General features: G+C 36.5%; 3 protein-coding genes across 3 annotated transcripts; all 3 read right to left on the bottom strand.

The window, feature by feature from the left end:
• Window positions 1-2,736: 2,736 nt before the first annotated feature.
• Window positions 2,737-3,660, bottom strand: LOC139155408 (olfactory receptor 14C36-like). The gene has a single exon (XM_070730538.1). The coding sequence runs from the start codon at window positions 3,658-3,660 to the stop codon at window positions 2,737-2,739; it is 924 nt and encodes a 307-aa protein (XP_070586639.1).
• Window positions 3,661-9,790: 6,130 nt separating this feature from the next.
• Window positions 9,791-10,723, bottom strand: LOC139155407 (olfactory receptor 14J1-like). Its single transcript, XM_070730537.1, has one exon. The coding sequence runs from the start codon at window positions 10,721-10,723 to the stop codon at window positions 9,791-9,793; it is 933 nt and encodes a 310-aa protein (XP_070586638.1).
• Window positions 10,724-17,729: 7,006 nt separating this feature from the next.
• Window positions 17,730-18,662, bottom strand: LOC139155406 (olfactory receptor 14I1-like). The gene has a single exon (XM_070730536.1). The coding sequence runs from the start codon at window positions 18,660-18,662 to the stop codon at window positions 17,730-17,732; it is 933 nt and encodes a 310-aa protein (XP_070586637.1).

The following is an 18,662-nucleotide window of genomic DNA, read 5'->3' as shown; positions in this document are numbered from 1 at the left end:
TGGCATCAAAGCTCCACCCCTGGAATCCCCTTGTGGGATTCCCCATCTCCTTTTGCACCTCCTGACCGGCCAACAGCTCCCCGGCTGTTCTGGCAAGCGCTGCCACCCAGCTGTCACCTTCAGAAACAGCCGGGGCACTTCTCAGCGGTCTCCCGAATGCCGAACTTGGAGATTCGGCAAACATTCGGGTTCAGGTTCGGGAGAGCACTGGGAAGTGTCCTGGCTGTTCCAAAAGGTGACAGCTGGGCAGCGGCGCTTCCCAGCGCTTTCCTGAGCGCTGAACTTGAAAGTTTGGCAAAAAATCGGGTTCGGGTTCAGGTGCTGAACCCAAACTTTTAAAAAATATTCGGGTGCCAAACTTCAACCCAAACTTCGTTGGGTTCGCCCAACACTACTAAGTAGATGACTAGCATACAAGTTGAAAAAGGAGAAAGAGAAGAAAGTTATATACAAACTGGTAGATGAGAAGAGGACTCACCACCAGAATGAAGATAAAAAGAAAATAATCCAGGAATTTTAGAAACATAGAAACATAGAAGACTGACGGCAGAAAAAGACCTCTTGGTCCATCTAGTCTGCCCTTTTACTATTTCCTGTATTTTATCTTAGGATGGATATATGTTTATCCCAGGCATGTTTAAATTCAGTTACTGTGGATTTCCCAACCACGTCTGCTGGAAGTTTGTTCCAAGGATCTACTACTCTTTCAGTAAAATAATATTTTCTCATGTTGCCTTTGATCTTTCCCCCAACTAACTTCAGATTGTGTCCCCTTGTTCTTGTGTTCACTTTCCTGTTAAAAACACTTCCCTCCTGAACCCTATTTAACCCTTTAACATATTTAAATGTTTCGATCATGTCCCCCCTTTTCCTTCTGTCTTCCAGACTATACAGATTGAGTTCATTCAGTCTTTCCTGATACGTTTTATACTTAAGACCTTCCACCATTCTTGTAGCCCGTCTTTGGACCCGTTCAATTTTGTCAATATCTTTTTGTAGGTGAGGTCTCCAGAACTGAACACAGTACTCCAAATGTGGTCTCACCAGCGCTCTATATAAGGGGATCACAATCTCCCTCTTCCTGCTTGTTATACCCCTAGCTATGCAGCCAAGCATCCTACTTGCCTTTCCTACCGCCCGACCACACTGTTCACCCATTTTGAGACTGTCAGAAATCACTACCCCTAAATCCTTCTCTTCTGAAGTTTTTGCTAACAGAGAACTGCCAATTTTTAAGGAAACATTACAGTCTCAAGAAAAATGTCAGAGGATTCAATAAAACAACATTTCAAAAAAGCAGGCCTACCTAAAATAATTTTTGGAATACAAGACGCACTCCCCCCACAAAAAAAATGATGGTGGAAATGTCGGTGTGTCTTATACACCAAATACAACCATTTTTGGTTTCCTGAAGCCCCAACCTCCACATCCCATAATGGGATCGGCAGAGAGTCTAGGAAGACTACACAGAGCTCCTGGGGGCTGGGGGAAGACAAAACACCCCGTTCATGGAAAAAGAGCAAAAATTGGGCTGTTTTTCATAAAACTGGGGGGCTTTTTGCTTTCCTCCAGCCCCCAGGAGCTCTCTGTGACTTCTCAGATAGTATACCCCTGATTCTTGTGAAAAATGGGCCACTGTTAGCAAAAGCAGGAGCCTTTTTCCTTCCCTCAACCCCCAGAAGCTCTCTGTAGGCTTCCCAAACCCTCTACTCACAAAATGTTTGCAAAATGGGCCCCCTTTTGTCTTTCCCCAGCCCCTAGGACCTCTCTGCAGGCATCCAAAACAACCCCCCCAAAAAAACTTACTTATCATACACTCCTCCACTTGCAACAGAATACCCTACACAACTAGACTTACAATCCTAGGTTTAGAAAGCTTAAAACTACGTTGTTTTAAACACAACCTAAGCATAGCCCATAAAATCATCTGCTACAATGTTCTTTCTATCAATGGCTACTTCAGCTTCAACCATAACTACACACGAGCACACAACAGATACAAACTTAAAGTAAACCGCTCTAAACATGACTGCAGGAAATATGACTTTAGTAACCGAGTAGTTGATGCACAAAACTCACTACCAGACTCTGTAGTATCATCACTTAATCCCAAAAATGTTACTCATAGATTATTTGTTGACCTCTCCCGATTTCTAAGAGGGCGTGCATAAGTGCACTAGAGTGTCTTCCATCCCTTATCCTAATGTTTCGCTTTAATAGTATCATGTATAAAAATATTATATGTTTGTGTTCCACTAATACGTATATGACAAACAAATAAATAAACCAATAAAAAATAAATAAATTAGAAATCTTTTATCCAAATCATGCACACTACTGTAAGAATCATATTGTCTTGATTCTTTCGTCCTAGTTCTCATAGTCTCAGTTCGGCCATAATGGCCATCCTCTCTCCCACTGGTCAAAAGGGTTCCATGGAGATCCTTGGAGTCCTTGCATCAAACTTTTTTTCTCAGCTACTTCTTAAAATGTTGAGAAGAAAATTGAACATGTACTTTATCATCCAAGAGTCAGAGGTGACTCAGTGTACCATAACAATCTCAATCTTAACAGAGTTAAGTGAAATTTCATAACTGGATTAAAAAATAACCTTTTGGACTTTATATAATGTATTGCAAAGTGGAAAATTTGTGGGAAAATATTGACATTTTAATCTTATTTTAGCTCTCCTACTTTCCTTTATTTGAAAATAAGGTGATGGACAGCTCAATCTCCTTAAAAAAATAGTAATTTCTGACTAAAAATCCTCAAAAGGGCAACTTTAATGTCTTTGTTTCTCATGCTGTAAATTAATGGATTCAACAAAGCTGGAACAATGGAATACATTATTGTTATTGTGAAGTTTGGATGTGATTGACTATCAGCTGTAGGTTTGAGGTAAGCAAGACAAGAAGTAAACAAAAATATGAAGAAAATAACCAAATGTGGTAAGCAAGTAGAGAAGGCCTTTTTCCTTCCTTCAGCAGAAGGAATTCTCAGTACAGCAGAGAAGACATATACATAAGTAACAATGACAAAGGCAAAACAAGCAGTTGATAACATAGCAATAAATATTTGAAATCCAGTTTCAAATCGATATAAATCAGAACAAGCAATCCTAAGTAAATATGGGACTTCACAGAAAAACTGGTCAATACTGTTAGAGCAGAAAGGAGTCATGAAAGTGAAAAGAGTTTGCAATGAAGCATTGAGAAGGCTGGCAGTCCATACACCAGCAATCATCTTAGTACAAGCCTTTCTATTCATTATCATTTCATAATATAAAGGGTCACAAATGGCAATATATCGATCATAGGCCATGACAGTAAGCAAAAAAATATCACAGCTCAGGAAAAATAACAAAAACATGACTTGGGCAACACACCCAGAATGAGATATAGTTCTTATATTTGTAAAAAAATTAAAGAGAGTTTTTGGGATTATGGCTGAAACTGAACCAATATCTTGAATTGCTAAATTTGTTAGAAAGAAGTACATGGGGATGTGAAGATGGTGATCACAAATAACAACTGAGATGATGAAAAGATTCCATGTTACTGTCATTAAATAGAGTATCAGTAGCAAAGACACATGCATAACCTGTATTTCCCAAATCTTTGAAAATTTCCAGAGAAGAAACTCAGAAGTATTATTATCCATTCTTAAATAATACGCTCTAGGAGAAAGAAAACAATTCTTTAAATATTTCCCATTCAGTTCAGTTGATAATGAGTTGTGGAATGATGGATCAGCTTTTAGTGACGAATATCATATTAAAACCTGACTCTAAAAATTATTGACTCTTTAAATATAACCAAATTGAGTTTTCTTAAAATTCAGGATGATTATTTATCCCCTTTGTTTTGGGTTTGCATTATAATGTTGGGCTTAGAGATACTTGAATTTGTTTGTTTACCCTAACTTAATCAGAATAGGAGCTTAAAGCAAGAAGGTTACTGTTATCAAGTCAGATAAATGCTACTGAAAGTTTATTCAAATTTAACTTGCAGAGATAAAGCAAGTACAATGCACTACCATTATTTGCTGAAGTGAATTTAAAGTACGAAACACACAACTTTAGATAGGACAGGTTTATCTGATTTCACAGGAGTAGCTCTAGAATTCTGTTTAAGGGTTTAGAAAATTTATATCGATTCAGAATTACCATTTTTGCTAAATCCCTGTCTTTAATTCTTATAGAAACATCTTATTTGTGTTAGGTTGAGAATACATTAGCTATTTTTATTTATTTTGGCACCTGTGAACAAAAAGAAAGTTTTTGTTAGTTTTAAACCATCATTTTAAAGCCTTTAAAAAATATATATAATTGGCCTTTTATTTGAACAGTAAGATTTAAATTATGGCATTGGTTATATTTTTTAAACCTTTGAATGATCTTCTCATATTTACCTAGTTTTACAAAAAATTAGGATTGTGAAAATAGCTTCTAGTGAAAACCCCCTTTTCTGTTTGATGATTTAATTTGAATTAAAAATTAAAAGATAAACATCTTGTTTATAAGGCGAATGAAAATATTTTCAAAGTATCTATTTAACAACTGACACAAAGTGAAAAATAAAACATTAGATTAAAGAAAAATAATTGAAATTAAATTACATGAGACCATGGTAATTCTTCTTAATAAGCTAAATATCAGCCACTAACCTGAAAAATTGTCTGTACAATACCTAAAAAGGAATTGGAAAGAAAACAGTGGCAAAAAGTATTGTTTGTTCTATTTGATTAATTTAGGATGTTTTAAATTTAGTTCTGTTTATTTCCATTTCTCCCCTTAAATAAAAGTTCCTGATTTCTCCATAAATAGCTAACATTTAAATTGTAATCTGTATTTTGTTGGAATTGTAATTGCAAAGAAAGGGAAGACTTATGAATATTAAAAGAAAGAAAATGATGAATAATGTATAATTCAAAATAAATAGAAGTTAATAACTCACCATTTCTATCCTTGTTTATTCATGAAGATTTCTTTGTTTTTCTTGTTTTATTTTCAAAGCCGCATTAAAATCTAAGTAATTTTTCAGTCAGCATATTTTCCCCAACAATCTGAATCCACATTTTACTAACTTTGAAAGGATGGAAGACTGACATGCTGTCAACTCCTGATCTTATATAACCAAATTCTCTTCACAACACCAGTTTTTAAGCCAGTGATTTGTTTCTAAAATTGTTTGCTCTTTCATTGGATGTTGGCCTTTTGTTGAAAGCATGTGTGAAAATACTAATTCATGAGGTTGATTGTTTTCATACATTTCTCAGTTAATCTTTGATTTTTACTGCAGGGAGACAACATGCCTCACTATATTGACTATTTGGTCTGTACAGTCAAGAAACATTTTGCACAGTTTCTCCTTCATATCTCAAAACATCAGGAACCTGTATTGCAAACTCACTGAAGCAAGCACAACTTTCAAAAAATGTAATTCCCTCAAGAATGATGGCTGCCATAATTTGGAAAGATTGTGTAAATTAGCCCTTTTGCGGCGGAGGCGGAGTAACACTCAGACACAGATAGTGGGTATAACGTGTCACTTTATTGTAATTTACATAATTAATTAATTCATTCATTCATTCACTGAATTTATGACCTGCAGAGGTGTAAATAAGTCTTCGAGCTCCTTCCTGCTGCCCCAACCGGAACCGGAACCGGAATAAAAGCAATATAAAAACAGTTAAAATCCCTAAGCTAAAAAACATTTATTTATTATGAATGGAGAGCCAATCAAAATAAATGTTCTCAAAGCATAAAAAGTTGTAACCTTATATGAATTTGCTTGGAATTGAGCTTGACTTGAAGGAAACTGCTGATATGAGACAGATATTAAAGAAAATGTTGACAGCCCAGCATGAAAAATAATGTAACAAAAATGTTCCATATTCACCAAGATTAGTATTACCTTAATGAATCATCATAACATCAGCAGAGGTGAAATCAGACTCATTTAAACTCAGTAGAATTTAGACAGCAAGGTTGTCACACGAAAAGTGCACAGTCTTGCCCCAAAATTGTTCCCCCCAGAGCTCTAAAGCCACCACTAGGGGGAAGAGTTCCAAAAATGTGAGATCCTTAACAATAGAAGAGGCTCTCCATTCCGGAGGCCACATAGAATAGCACCATTGGTCACCCAAAATAGCTCTGAATCCGCGGGTCCCTGCAGCATCTAAAAGCAATTGCAACTCAGCTTCCAAAAGAAGACAGACCATTAAAGTGTGCTAAAAAACCTTGCCATATGCCATCATGCCTGACCCCGGCACACAAACGCGTCCAATGATGGGGTAAGCAAAGCCCTTTCATCACCATATAAAAACGATGTGAAAAGGCCCTGCCAGGGGCCACCACCCGGCAGGCAAAATTAAGCAACCCGGCCAACTCCTGTAGTTGGCAAAGGATGACCTTACGGCTCGCTAGAACCTGATCCAATTTACATTGACTCTTAAGAAGCTTCTCTAAAGGCAATCTGCAAGATTGCGCAACAGAATCTAATTCGATACCAAGAAGGGTAATCCTGGTGGCGGGGCCTTCAGTCTTCTCCAGGGCTAAAGGAACCCCCAGCTGAGCACAAAGAGCTTCAAAGGCTGACATCAGAGCCATGCACTACTCCGAATGCGCAGGCCCAGCCATCAGGAAATCATCAAGGTAATGAATTACTGAACCCGACCCGGATCGCCTCCTGAGAGCCCATTCCAGAAAGGTGCTAAAGCTCTCAGACAGGGAGCAAGATACAAAGCAGCTCATAGGCAATGCTCGGTCCACATAATAGCCATCCTCAAAGTGGAAACCCAGGAGTTCATAGGGACAGACGTAAGGTCAATAAGGCCATTGGCAAGTTGGTTACAGAGTTTGGTGGGGTAGTTATTTCCCATCCCAGTATTACAATTGATCAGCCATGGCTTTATCGTGCTGACAGGGTTCACCTTTCATAACAGGGGAATGCCATCTTTTTACAGGACCTGCAGAGGTCTCTGCGTGAGCTGGCACAGGTAGGAGGGAGTCAGAAAGCCAAGATAGGGATCTGCCCCCCCTCCTTAGCAGGTTAGGGGCGGAAATTGGGAGGTGCTAGCAAGTGCATGTTCTCTGTTGGGCATCTTTTGGGATGCTTGGCAGACTCGCTCCAAGGGCTCATGGTGGCTTTTAAACTGGCCTGAGCAATTGGGGAGAAGTTGCCTCTGGGTCTCGCCCATTTCATTTGCCTTTCAGGGATTGGACGATGAGACCTCCCACATGCCTTGCATGGCTTGGATCCAGATGAGGGCATGGTCCCCTTCACCTGGATCAGCATGGAGCTACACCCTGAGTTGCCCAGGAAGTTTTTGTTACATCATTTCTGCCCCAAATTTTCTTAGTTGACCTCTGCGGGTCCCATTTTAGTTTTGAATTAAATAAGTTTATTTAATTAATAAAAATGACCCAGTTTAAATCCAGGTCTATGTCCGTGTTGTTACTCCGCTTCCGCTGCAAAACAGGACAGTAGGACAGTGACGGTAGGCATAGTGGTGTGTCATCACCAGTTACAGAAAACCACCTTTCCAAGATGAAGGAAATCAGCAACTGGTATATGACCTGAATATGTTCTACTGCAGGTTTGAAAAGAAACTACAGCCACCTACTCCACAACTTCCATCCCAGACACAACAACAACAGCCAAATCTCCTACAACTGAACCCATCTCATTAGGTTTACAACCCTTGGTGATCACAGAAAAGGAAGTGCAAGATCTATTTCATGGACAGAAGCCCAGAAAAGCACCAGGCCCAGACAAGATAACTCCTTCTTGCTTAAAAGTCTGTGCTGACCACATTTTCACCCAAATCTTCAACAAATCACTAGAGCTGTGCTATGTTCCTTCCTGCTTCAAATGCTCTACTATTATCCCAATGCGGAAAAAGCCCTTCATCAAGGAACTGAATGACTACAGACCAGTTGCTCTAACATCTATAGCTATGAAAACATTTGAAAGGCTAGTGATGTCCCACTTGAAAACCATCACAGATCCACTGCTAGACCCCCTGCAATTTGCATACTGAGCAAATAGATTGACAGATGATGCCGTTAATATAGCTCTGCACTACATCCTACAGCATCTTGAATCTCCAAAGACCTATGCTATGGTCCTTTTTGTAGACTTTAATTCACCATTCAACACCATCATACCAGGCATTCTTTAACTAAACTAAATCAGTTAGCAGAACCTGAACACATTTGTAAGTGGATCACAAGTTTCCTAAGAGACAGAAAGCAGCAGGTGAAGCTAGGCAAAATCACACCAGATACCTGTACAATTAGCACAGCCTCCCACCCCCAAGACTGTGTACTCTCACCACTTCTCTTCTCTGTATATATCAATGATTGCATTTCGAACAACCCACCTGTTAAGCTACTGAAGTGATTGGTCTCATTTGAGACAACAATGAAATCACATAGAGAGAGGAAGTTGAACAACCTGTATACTGCATGAGTCAAAAATAGGGCTGTGAAAATATTTACTGACTTCTCACATCCTGGGCATAAACTGTTTCAATTCCTAACCTCAAAACGCACTACAGAGCACTGCACACCAAGATAACTAGACACAAGAACAGTTTTTCCGAAATGCCATTACTCTGCTAAACAAATCATTCCCTTAACATTGTCAAACTATTTACTAAGTCTGCACTACTATAACAATAACTGTTAAATGTTAAATGTTAAAGTTTTGGGGGTTTGGGGAAGAAACCACAGAGCCAGGTAATACATTCCGTGCATTGATTACTCTATTGCTGAAGTATTTTCTGCAGTCGGGTTTGGAACGGTTTACATTTAGTTTGAATTTATTATGTGCTCATGTATTGCTGTGGTTGAAGGTGAAGTGGTCATTAACAGGAAGGACATTTTGGTATATGATTTTATGAACTACATTTAGATCATATCAGAGGTGATGTAATTGTAAATTACATAAATTACATTAATTGTAAATTGTCTAATCCCAGTATTTCAAGTCTGGGGAAATAAGGTATTTTGTTGTGAGTGGTGGAGTGAAGGACTCTTCCTGTGAAATATTTCTGGACTCTCTCTATTGTATTAATGTCCGATATGTAATGCAGGTTTCTACTTGCTGGGAGTAATTATAACCATTGGCAGCAATAAAGAAACACAAATTATTTTTAAAAAATTGAGACCATGAAGTATTTATTAAAAATACTTGTCACTGTTAAATCAATTCAACATGCAAATTTTATAATTGTGTAATTGTATGGAATAGGACATTGAATATTAATGTTTTGTGTGAATGTTAGAAAACTACATAAAAACTACAGAAAACTACATCAAAAATTTCAATAGACCTTAGACTATTTCTGACAATGAACTGTATATTTATATGGTATAGAAATCAATAAATCATTAATACAGTTAGCCTATATGTATTTTCCATGACCTAAAGTTGTTTTGTTCCAGTAAGAAGAACATTTATTCTTCATTTGAGATATTTTTATATTTGCAGACATCACATTTAGACTTGGAAGAGATTTCATGTACGAGACATGGAAAAAATGAAGAAAAGATGTTGATAAGCCACTTTTGAAAATGTTGCCATGAAAACTGCAGAAACCTATTCTATGGGGACCAGGGGATAGTACTGATACAATGGACCATAATACCATCAGTCTCTACATATATGAAGAATGAATAAAATAAATTTGTTATCTGCAACTGGGGGAATGGTTGTATAAGTTTTATACCATATACCTATTTTTCTCTTGTCTGATCAAATGAAAAGCTAGCTCAGGACACAATTCACATTTCTTTAAAATGCAGTGACATGTGACTATAAAGTCTTGAAAGAGCAATTTTGATGTCCTTGTTTCTCATGCTGTAGATTAATGGATTCATCATGGGTGGAATAATGGAATACATTATTGTAATTATGAAATCAAGATGAGGTGGACTGTCAGATATGACTCTTAGATAAGCAAAACTAGCAGTAAAGAAAAATATGGAGAAAACAATAATGTGTGGTAAGCAAGTAGAGAATGCTTTTGTTCTTCCTTCAACTGAAGGAATTCTCAGAACAGCAGAGAAAACATTCACATAAGTCAGCAGAACAAAAACAAAACAACCCAGTGATAATGTACCAGTGAAGGCCATAACTCCAATTTCATATATGTCTGAACTAGAACAAGCAAGCTTAAGTAAATAAGGAATTTCACAGTAAAACTGATTAATAATCTTAGAACAGAAAGGGGTAAGAAAAGTGACAGTACTATGTAATGAAGCATTGAGAAGGCTGGCTGTCCATACACTGCCAATCATTTTGGTGCAGGTCTTCCTATTCATTATCATTTCATATTGTAAAGGGTTACAAATGGCAATATACCGATCATATGCCATTACAGTAAGGAGGGATACATCACAAGTCAAGAAAAAGAAGAAGAACATGACTTGGGCAACACATCCAGCATGAGAAATAGTCCTAGTATTCATAAGAGAGTTAAAAACAGCTTTGGGAACAATGACTGAAATGGACCCAATGTCTTGCATGGCTAAATTCAACAGGAAGAAGTACATGGGAGTGTGAAGGTGTGGGTCAAACACAATAGCAGAGATGATGACAAGGTTCCCTGATAATGTCATTAAATAGAGTAACAGTAATAAAACCATGTGCATAATCTGTATCTCCCAAATTTCTGAGAATTCCCAGAGAAGAAAATCAGATGTATCATTATTCATTCTTAATAATGATATTCCTAGAAAGAAGAGAAAAAATGTTAAAATATTTCATATTCAATGCTTAGTTGAACTTCAACTTAATTGGATCAATATTTACAGAAGATTATAGTACAATTTGTTTCTTCATAATTATTAAAATATTCTGTGCAACAAATGTATGTAATTGTGTTTGCTTAAAGTTCAAGGTGCATATTTAACTTCTATCATTTGTTATGCCTTTATTTTACAGTCTTGAGCTTAGAAATCTAAGCTATTTTATTGGTTTAATAGCATTTCTAACACTAATTTGATCAGAGGTGGGAGCCTAAAGAAATCAATGGCAACTCCGTATAAGGAGAATCAATACAAAATGTTTTATAGATGGCATTTACCACTGGCCAGGTTTGCCAAAATGTATCCGAACTTCTCCCCAATTTTTTAGAAATGCGAGAAAAAAACCTGGAACGTGTTACCATGTCTGGTGGACATGTGAGATTGCTAAGAATTACTGGCGAAAAGTTAAAAATATGTTAGACCAGATTACTGGGCTAAATATCCAAAGAAAACCGGAGCTTTTCCTATTAAGAATCCCCAGACAAAGTATTAAAAAAGAAAACTTTTATATCATAATCCATGTCTTAGCTGCTGCCAGAATATTATATGTGCAGTCCTAGAAACAAAAAATAAGTCCAACCACTTTAAATCTCTTAACTAAAATCATGGAAGCCACTGAAATGTCAAAATTAACTATGGAATTACAAAATAAGGATGATTCAGAATTCTACAAATGGTATCACTGGCTTAAGAAAAAAAATGTTCAATCTCTAAAAAAGACTACTCTCCAGCAATCCACAAACCAACTGTAAATACTATAAACAACTTACATAAGGCATTGATTGATACAATATAGAGATACTTGAAACATTCTGAAAGCAAACCGTCAAAACACCAATAAGTATGACAAACCTAAATTTGAGGTCGTAATATACTGAGCCTCCAGCCAAGTAATCCCTTCTCCCTTTTCCCTTTCTTAGTCTTTCACTCTCTCTCTTTCACCCCACCCCTTTTTATTTATTCTGTTATTTTCAATGTGATATATATATATAATTAAGTCAAGATAAATAGTATGTACTATTCATGTGTGCTTTTTTTCTGTCCTTTTAATCAAATGAAGTTGTCAAATTGATTTGAAGCCATTCTTCATTCACAACCCTCATTTTCTATAGAAGAAGGTAGAGGTATGATGGCCATTCTCATCTGAGGGTGTGAGATTATCTCAGTTATGTTACATTGACACAGTTGAATTTATATGTATTCAATGTAACATAACTGAGATAATCTCACACCCTCAGATGTGAATGGCCATCACACCACTACCTTATTTTATAGAAAATGAGGGTTGTGAATGAAGAATGGCTTCAAATCAATTTGACAACTTCATTTGAGTTCAGAATTTTATGTGGTCACCTTGTTTAGAATATGGGTGACTTTTTTAATGTGTCCATTTTAAATACTGTCAAAGCGTTTGATTCTAAAGATATTTTAAAATGAGATTCTAAAGGTATTCTAAAATATTTCAATTGATTTAAAGAAAATAATTGAAATCAAATCATATGAAGCCATAGAAAATCTTGATACACAACCAAATCTCAGCTTTTAAACTGAGTAAGGAATGTTTGTACAATCACTGAGTGTGTGAACCATGGGGAATGTTATTGATTTCTTAGATTATTTAATTATTTTAGAACTTATGATGTTCTAGTGTTATTGATTTTTATCTCTCTACTGAAATAAAAATTCCTGAATAATGACTTCTCTATAGACAACTAACACTTTTAATTTATATTTTGTTGGGATTCTAATTGGAAGAAATAGGTAAGATTTATGAATATTTATAATAAAAAGGAACAAAAATATAAATTCAAAGTAAATAAGTGAATAACTTACCATCTTTACCCACAAATATTATTCCAGATTTCTTTATCTGTTTTCTTATTGTCTTTCTAAAACAATCAGTGACATTTTATGTTGTACTGCATTTCCATGAGGTTTTATCTAATTTTTCTTGCCACTTCCCCTAAGATTTTTTTAAAAACCAACTATTGCCACTGATATTATAAGAAGCTACCAGGTAGTGTATTTTTTTAAAAAAAAAAATAGCAACAACTTCTTAAATTATTGCCCAAGTGTCTTTATTATTATAATGAACAAAGAGAAGTGGGACTAATTTGCAGATTCAATAATGAAAAACACATGAGCAATAAATCTGATTTATCAGTTTTTATGTTATGGAAACTTAAACTTCTTTAATTACGTTATATTTTATTTACAGAAAAAGGATGGCTTATTATCAACTCTTACCATTTATTTTGGCTTTATAGGGTGGCAAATTCAAATTCAGCATAATACAGTGGTACCTCGAGATACGAGTTTAATTCGTTCCGGACCTGGGCTCTTAAGTCGAGCAGCTCTTATCTCGAACGACTTTTCCCCATAGGAATTAATGTAAATAATTTTAATTGGTTCCAGCCCTCAAAAAACTCACAAAGTTAGTCTAAATTATGCAGAAAGACATGTTTTTAATGAAGAAATGTACATGTACATATAAATGAATAATGAAGTTTCTTTCACTTAACTTGTAAACTTTCTTAAACTTTTAAATTTACATATGTTCAACTTCTCTGCCACCCAATCCTGTAGGACAGAGGTCCCCAACCCTTTTTGCACCAGGGACCGGCTTTAAGCGATCAAGAGAGGAATGGGTGAATGAATGGACGGAGGGTGGGAAGGAAGGAAGGAAAGAGGGAAGGGACAGGAACAGAGGAAGGAAGCAAGGAAACTTATGAAAGGGGAGAGTAAGAGAGGAATGAGTGAAGGGAGGGAGGGAAGAAGGTGGGAAGGAGAAAGAAAAGAAGAAATAGAGGAAGGGAAGGTAAAAGAGAGAAAGAAAAAGAGCAAGAAAGAAAGAAAGAAAGAAAGAAAGGGAAGGGACAGGAACAGAGGAAGGAAGCAAGGAAACTTATGAAAGGGGAGAGTAAGAGAGGAATGAGTGAAAGGAGGGAGGGAGGGAAGAAGGTGGGAAGGAGAAAGAAAAGAAGAAATAGAGGAAGGGAAGGTAAAAGAGAGAAAGAAAAAGAGCAAGAAAGAAAGCTGCAAGCACCCCCCCGAGCCCCCCAGGCCGGCTGCAACCTTTTAAAACACGCGCGCCGCTTCGCAGCTGTCTCCTGAAGCCGAACGCGGAAGTTAGCGTTTGGCTTCAGGAGACAGCTCCTTGGCGCTTGTATCTCGAATTTGGGCTTGTAAGTAGAACAAAAATATCTCTCCCCTCACAGCTCTTATCTCGAGTTGCGCTTAAGTAGAGCAGCTCTTATGTCGGGGTTCCACTGTACTATTGTTAATATGCAGAAGACATTTGCAGCTATCCATGCATGTGTAGCTCTATTCTGAGTTCTTTGTGGTATAAGTAATCCCTAAAAATGCTTGCCTGCATTTTCAAATATATTTCTTGTGCATTAACTCAAAAATCAAACATTAACAAACAATCTGGTGGGCTGGAACTGATCCCCATTTCCTTTTCCCTTTCCTTCCTTCCTTCCCCCCTCTCTCCCTCCCTTACACCTTTCTTGAAAGGTGACAATAAAATGGGAAGATTAATAATGAAAATACAATGGGAACACTTAGACAATAGAACATGTTACATCATTTACAAGTATAGTGATGTAACATGTTCTAGTGTCTGTCTATCTCTGTCTTCTGTCTGTCTGTCTATCTGTCTGTCTTATATTTCAGGAATCATAATTCTATCATTGATTTTTCTTTGATTGAGTAGGAGATTTGCTTCAGCCTAATTACTATAATTTAGTGCTCAGAAGAAATACAATTCATGTACCAAAGATTTTACCAGAGGATTCTCATGCCATATCCACAAATACTGGTTCAGAAGTGAGTTGTTCCTGGTTCAGCCCGATTCTATAGCCCTAGCAGAGGGAGGCACCATCCACCCACCCAGAATGTGTATGCACAGAAGAATCACACACGCACACACAAACTGGTAGCAATGGGTTTTAGAACCCAATACTATACTGGTTCCACTTCATTCTAAACCAGTTCAAATGTCTGCATGGTTTTTAAGTGTAGCATAATACAGTCTATATTTCTGTCATTCAGAGACATAAATAAAGACACCCATCTTTACAGGTTCAACACGTTATAACACTTAAAAACAGAAGTTTCACTGCCTACATTATAACTATTTTTATGATAAATATTCAGATATCAAATTTTGACTACAAGAAGACTTCCCATTTCAAATTTTATGCTCTTCAATGGCTTCATTTTGTATACAGTAGTCCCTCGCTATACCGCGCTTCACCTACTGCGGCTTCACTTCATCGCGGGTTTCTGAGGAAGACGATCGGCAGATTTAAACAGCTGGCCGAACTCGATCAGCAGGGTTTTTTTAAAAAAAAAATATCTAAAATTGTAAATACTGTATTTAAATACTGTATCTAAAATAAATACTGTGTAGGAAGGGTTTATAAACACTTAAAACAATGAAAACTTACCAAACAATTACAATATAAATACTTAAATAAGTACTATCAGTCGATAAATTCCCCATTGCGGATTTCACCTATCGTGGCCAGGTCTGGAACGTAACACCAGCGATAGGTGAGGGACTACTGGTACATTCCCCTTCCCTGCCCTTCTAAAATATTAATACATAGCACATATAATCTTCAATTATTGGCATAAGAAAAAAATATCATGTATTTGAAAAAAACATGTATTTGAAAGTTTCTACAGCACTGAAAAACATGAATTAGGACTAGAAGCTAAGATCATACCCTCTCACAATGGTGATATGATCACAATTTGGGATCTTGGCAATCATGCTTGCATTATCATCCAGTCACCTGATTGCTATTTGCAACCTCTACAGCTGGCTTACGACAAGCAAAATCAATAGGGCCATAAAATGGCCAAAGAACAGGTCTTGTCATGTGTTAACTTGCTTAACGACTATATCACTTAATGACACTATCTATCTATCTATCTATCTATCTATCTGTTGTGGTTGGCTCTGGGCCAGCTCCTGCCCCAAGGACTGTGGGGGTGGATGTGGGTGAAACATCCAAATGTCACAGGCCTGTTTTGCTGCTGACAGCTTTGGGAAGTGAATTATTGGACTATATTATGGACTATATTATTATAGTCACCCATCTCAGCAAACAACTTTGATTATGATGCATTGTGGCAGACCAGTAAAGGTAACTGTGCCCACATATGGATCTAAATGCAGCCTGGCACGAACTTGTATGAGATGGAGCCATGGAAAAAATTGTGGCTAGCTAATTTTGAAAATGTTGTCAAAAAAGGCAGCAACATGTCAGGTAGCTATCTTCTAAAGCAAGTATCTTTTCCAAATATTTTTAAGGACAACATTTGTAGAACATATTCCACTATATCTGCGATGTATAACTAAATTATTGGTTCCTCGATTCTTCTTTTTTAAAATCAGAGAGCTAATATCTAGCTGTTAATATTTGTTTTAAATGTTCACAAAGCATAAAAAGATGTACAGCTGAAGCTCCTAAAGAGACAGATTGAAAACAGGATTTTTTTTTCATTATAAAACAATAACAATAACAACTACCCCAAACCATGATACATTCACAAATATTAAAACATTTACAATTGTTTGTATATATTTTTGTGTGTTCATTTGAACACTAAGCAACATTGAATATAAAACTAGTACTCATTTCTACCAAAATCAATTAAATATTAATTATGATCATAGGCCACCATAAGAAGGTTTGAATACAAACAATCAATTAATTTAATGACCAGGCTCAAATTAACTTACTATGGACATGTTATGGGAAGACCCAAATGTCAGGATAAAACTATAATGCTAATAAATGTGGAAAGAAGAAAAAACAAGAGGATGAGCTGCAGCAAGGGCAAAGGTGGGTTCCTCATGGTTTGGACTGGTTCAGCTGAACTGGTATTGACCCACTGGTGAGTCATGATGATTTCATTGAACTCGATCCATTGGTGCCAGTCTGTGGACATCATTATCTCCCCCCCCCCATTTTTTTGGGAATATTTTTCTTCTTTTTTTTCTTCTGCACATGCGCAGAAGCCAGGTTTCTGGCACTACACATGTGTCACCATTTTGGTTTTGGCATTTTTTAAAAAAATTGTGGGGTTGCACATGGTGTGAGAGGAAGTGAACTGGCAGTGAGGTAAGTTGTAACCCATCCCTGAGTAAGGAGGATGAAGTTTGGAAAACGTGAAGCACCAGGTTAGGGATAAACATCATAGAGAAAGCTATCTATGGTTTCTAGGGTTTGAAAAAAATGTAATGGCACATAATGAATTTTGATTCTAGTTGAAAAGCAACGGTTAACTCATACCTCCCCCCAAATTGTAATCAGAACTGAGAACAGAATTAAAGCAAAAACAAAAGAAATATAAATTTCCTATTTATTTTTATTTTCATTTATTTTATTGGATTTATAATCCACCCAACTCCAGAGGGACTCTGGGTGGTGTACATAAATGACACCATATACAACAATAAAACAATTAAACCCCCAGTATAAAATATTCATCCTGAATAGCCCAGAATGAAGTACTACAGCTTAACTCAATTATGGGTCACATTTATATGCTAGAAGCATGTAAGATCTAAATGCAGAAATTTAACAAAAATGAAATATGACTTGAAGAAATCTGTCCATATGAGATGGGGAAATAAAAGAAAATATTAATAAGTTAATTTCAAAAATATTGCCAAGAGAACTGCAGGGAATGGTCCCGTACTCACTAGGAGTCAGTGTTGGCTCAATGGACCATAGCACCATCAATCTTAACCTAGATTATATCAACTTCATAATCAATAAAATAAACTTTCTAAACTAAGTCAAGTGTCTGCAATCAGCAGAGATGCTATATAGGCTTTATATGAAATGTATATATATTTCTTTTCCTTTTTAGAATAGAAAAATATTTACACAAGTTACATTTCTTTAAAATAAAATGATCTCTGACCAAAAAATCTTGAAAGGGCAATTTTGATGTTCTTGTTTCTCATGCTGTAGATTAATGGATTCATCATGGGTGGAATAATAGAATACATTATTGTAATTATGAAATCAAGATGGGATGGATGATCAGATATGCGTCTTAGATAAGCAAAGGAACCAGTAAACATAAATATAGAGAAAACAGTGAGATGTGGTAGGCAAGTGGAGAACGCCTTTTTTCTCCCTTGTACAGAAGGGATTCTTAGAACAGCAGTGAGAATCAGCATGTAGGTAGAAATGATGAAGACAAAACAACCAATTGTTAGTGAAACACTGAACACTACAACTCCAATTTCAATTACATATGAACCAGAGCAAGTAATCTTTAGTAAATGTGGGATTTCACAGTAGAATTGGTTGATAGTATTAGAGCAGAAAGGAGTAGTAAACATTTCAACACTGTGCACTGCAGCATTGAGAAGGCAAGCAGTCCAAACACTTCCAATCATTTTGGCACAAGCTTTCCTGTTCATTATTATTTCATATTGCAAAGGATTGCAAATAGCAACATACCGATCATATGCCATAACTGTAAGAAGGGCAACATCTGAGCCAAAGAAGAATAGAATCAAAAAGACTTGGACAACACAACCAACATATGAAATCTTCCTTATATCTGTAAGAGAATTAAAAACAGCTTTGGGAATAATGTCAGAAACAGAACCAATATCTTGCACAGCTAAGTTCATCAGGAAGAAATACATGGGGGTGTGTAGGTGTTGATCAGAAATAACAGCAATGATGATTAAAAGGTTTCCCGTTACTGTCACTATGTACAGTATTAATAATAATGTTATATACATAGTCTGTAGTTCCCAATTTGTAGAAAATTTCAAAAGGAGAAACCCAGATGTGTTGTTATCCAT

This window comes from Erythrolamprus reginae, unplaced genomic scaffold (genome assembly GCF_031021105.1).
Source record: "Erythrolamprus reginae isolate rEryReg1 unplaced genomic scaffold, rEryReg1.hap1 H_18, whole genome shotgun sequence".
Taxonomy (NCBI): Eukaryota; Metazoa; Chordata; class Lepidosauria; order Squamata; family Dipsadidae; genus Erythrolamprus; species Erythrolamprus reginae.
Note: the sequence above shows the minus strand (reverse complement) of the source record. Positions and strands in the feature narration are given on the sequence as shown.

Excerpts from the sequence above, each read along its gene's own strand:
- LOC139155408 (XM_070730538.1), bottom strand. The coding sequence starts at position 3,660 with ATGGATAATAATACTTCTGAGTTTCTTCTCTGGAAATTTTCAAAGATT.
- LOC139155407 (XM_070730537.1), bottom strand. The coding sequence starts at position 10,723 with ATGAATAATGATACATCTGATTTTCTTCTCTGGGAATTCTCAGAAATT.
- LOC139155406 (XM_070730536.1), bottom strand. The coding sequence starts at position 18,662 with ATGGATAACAACACATCTGGGTTTCTCCTTTTGAAATTTTCTACAAAT.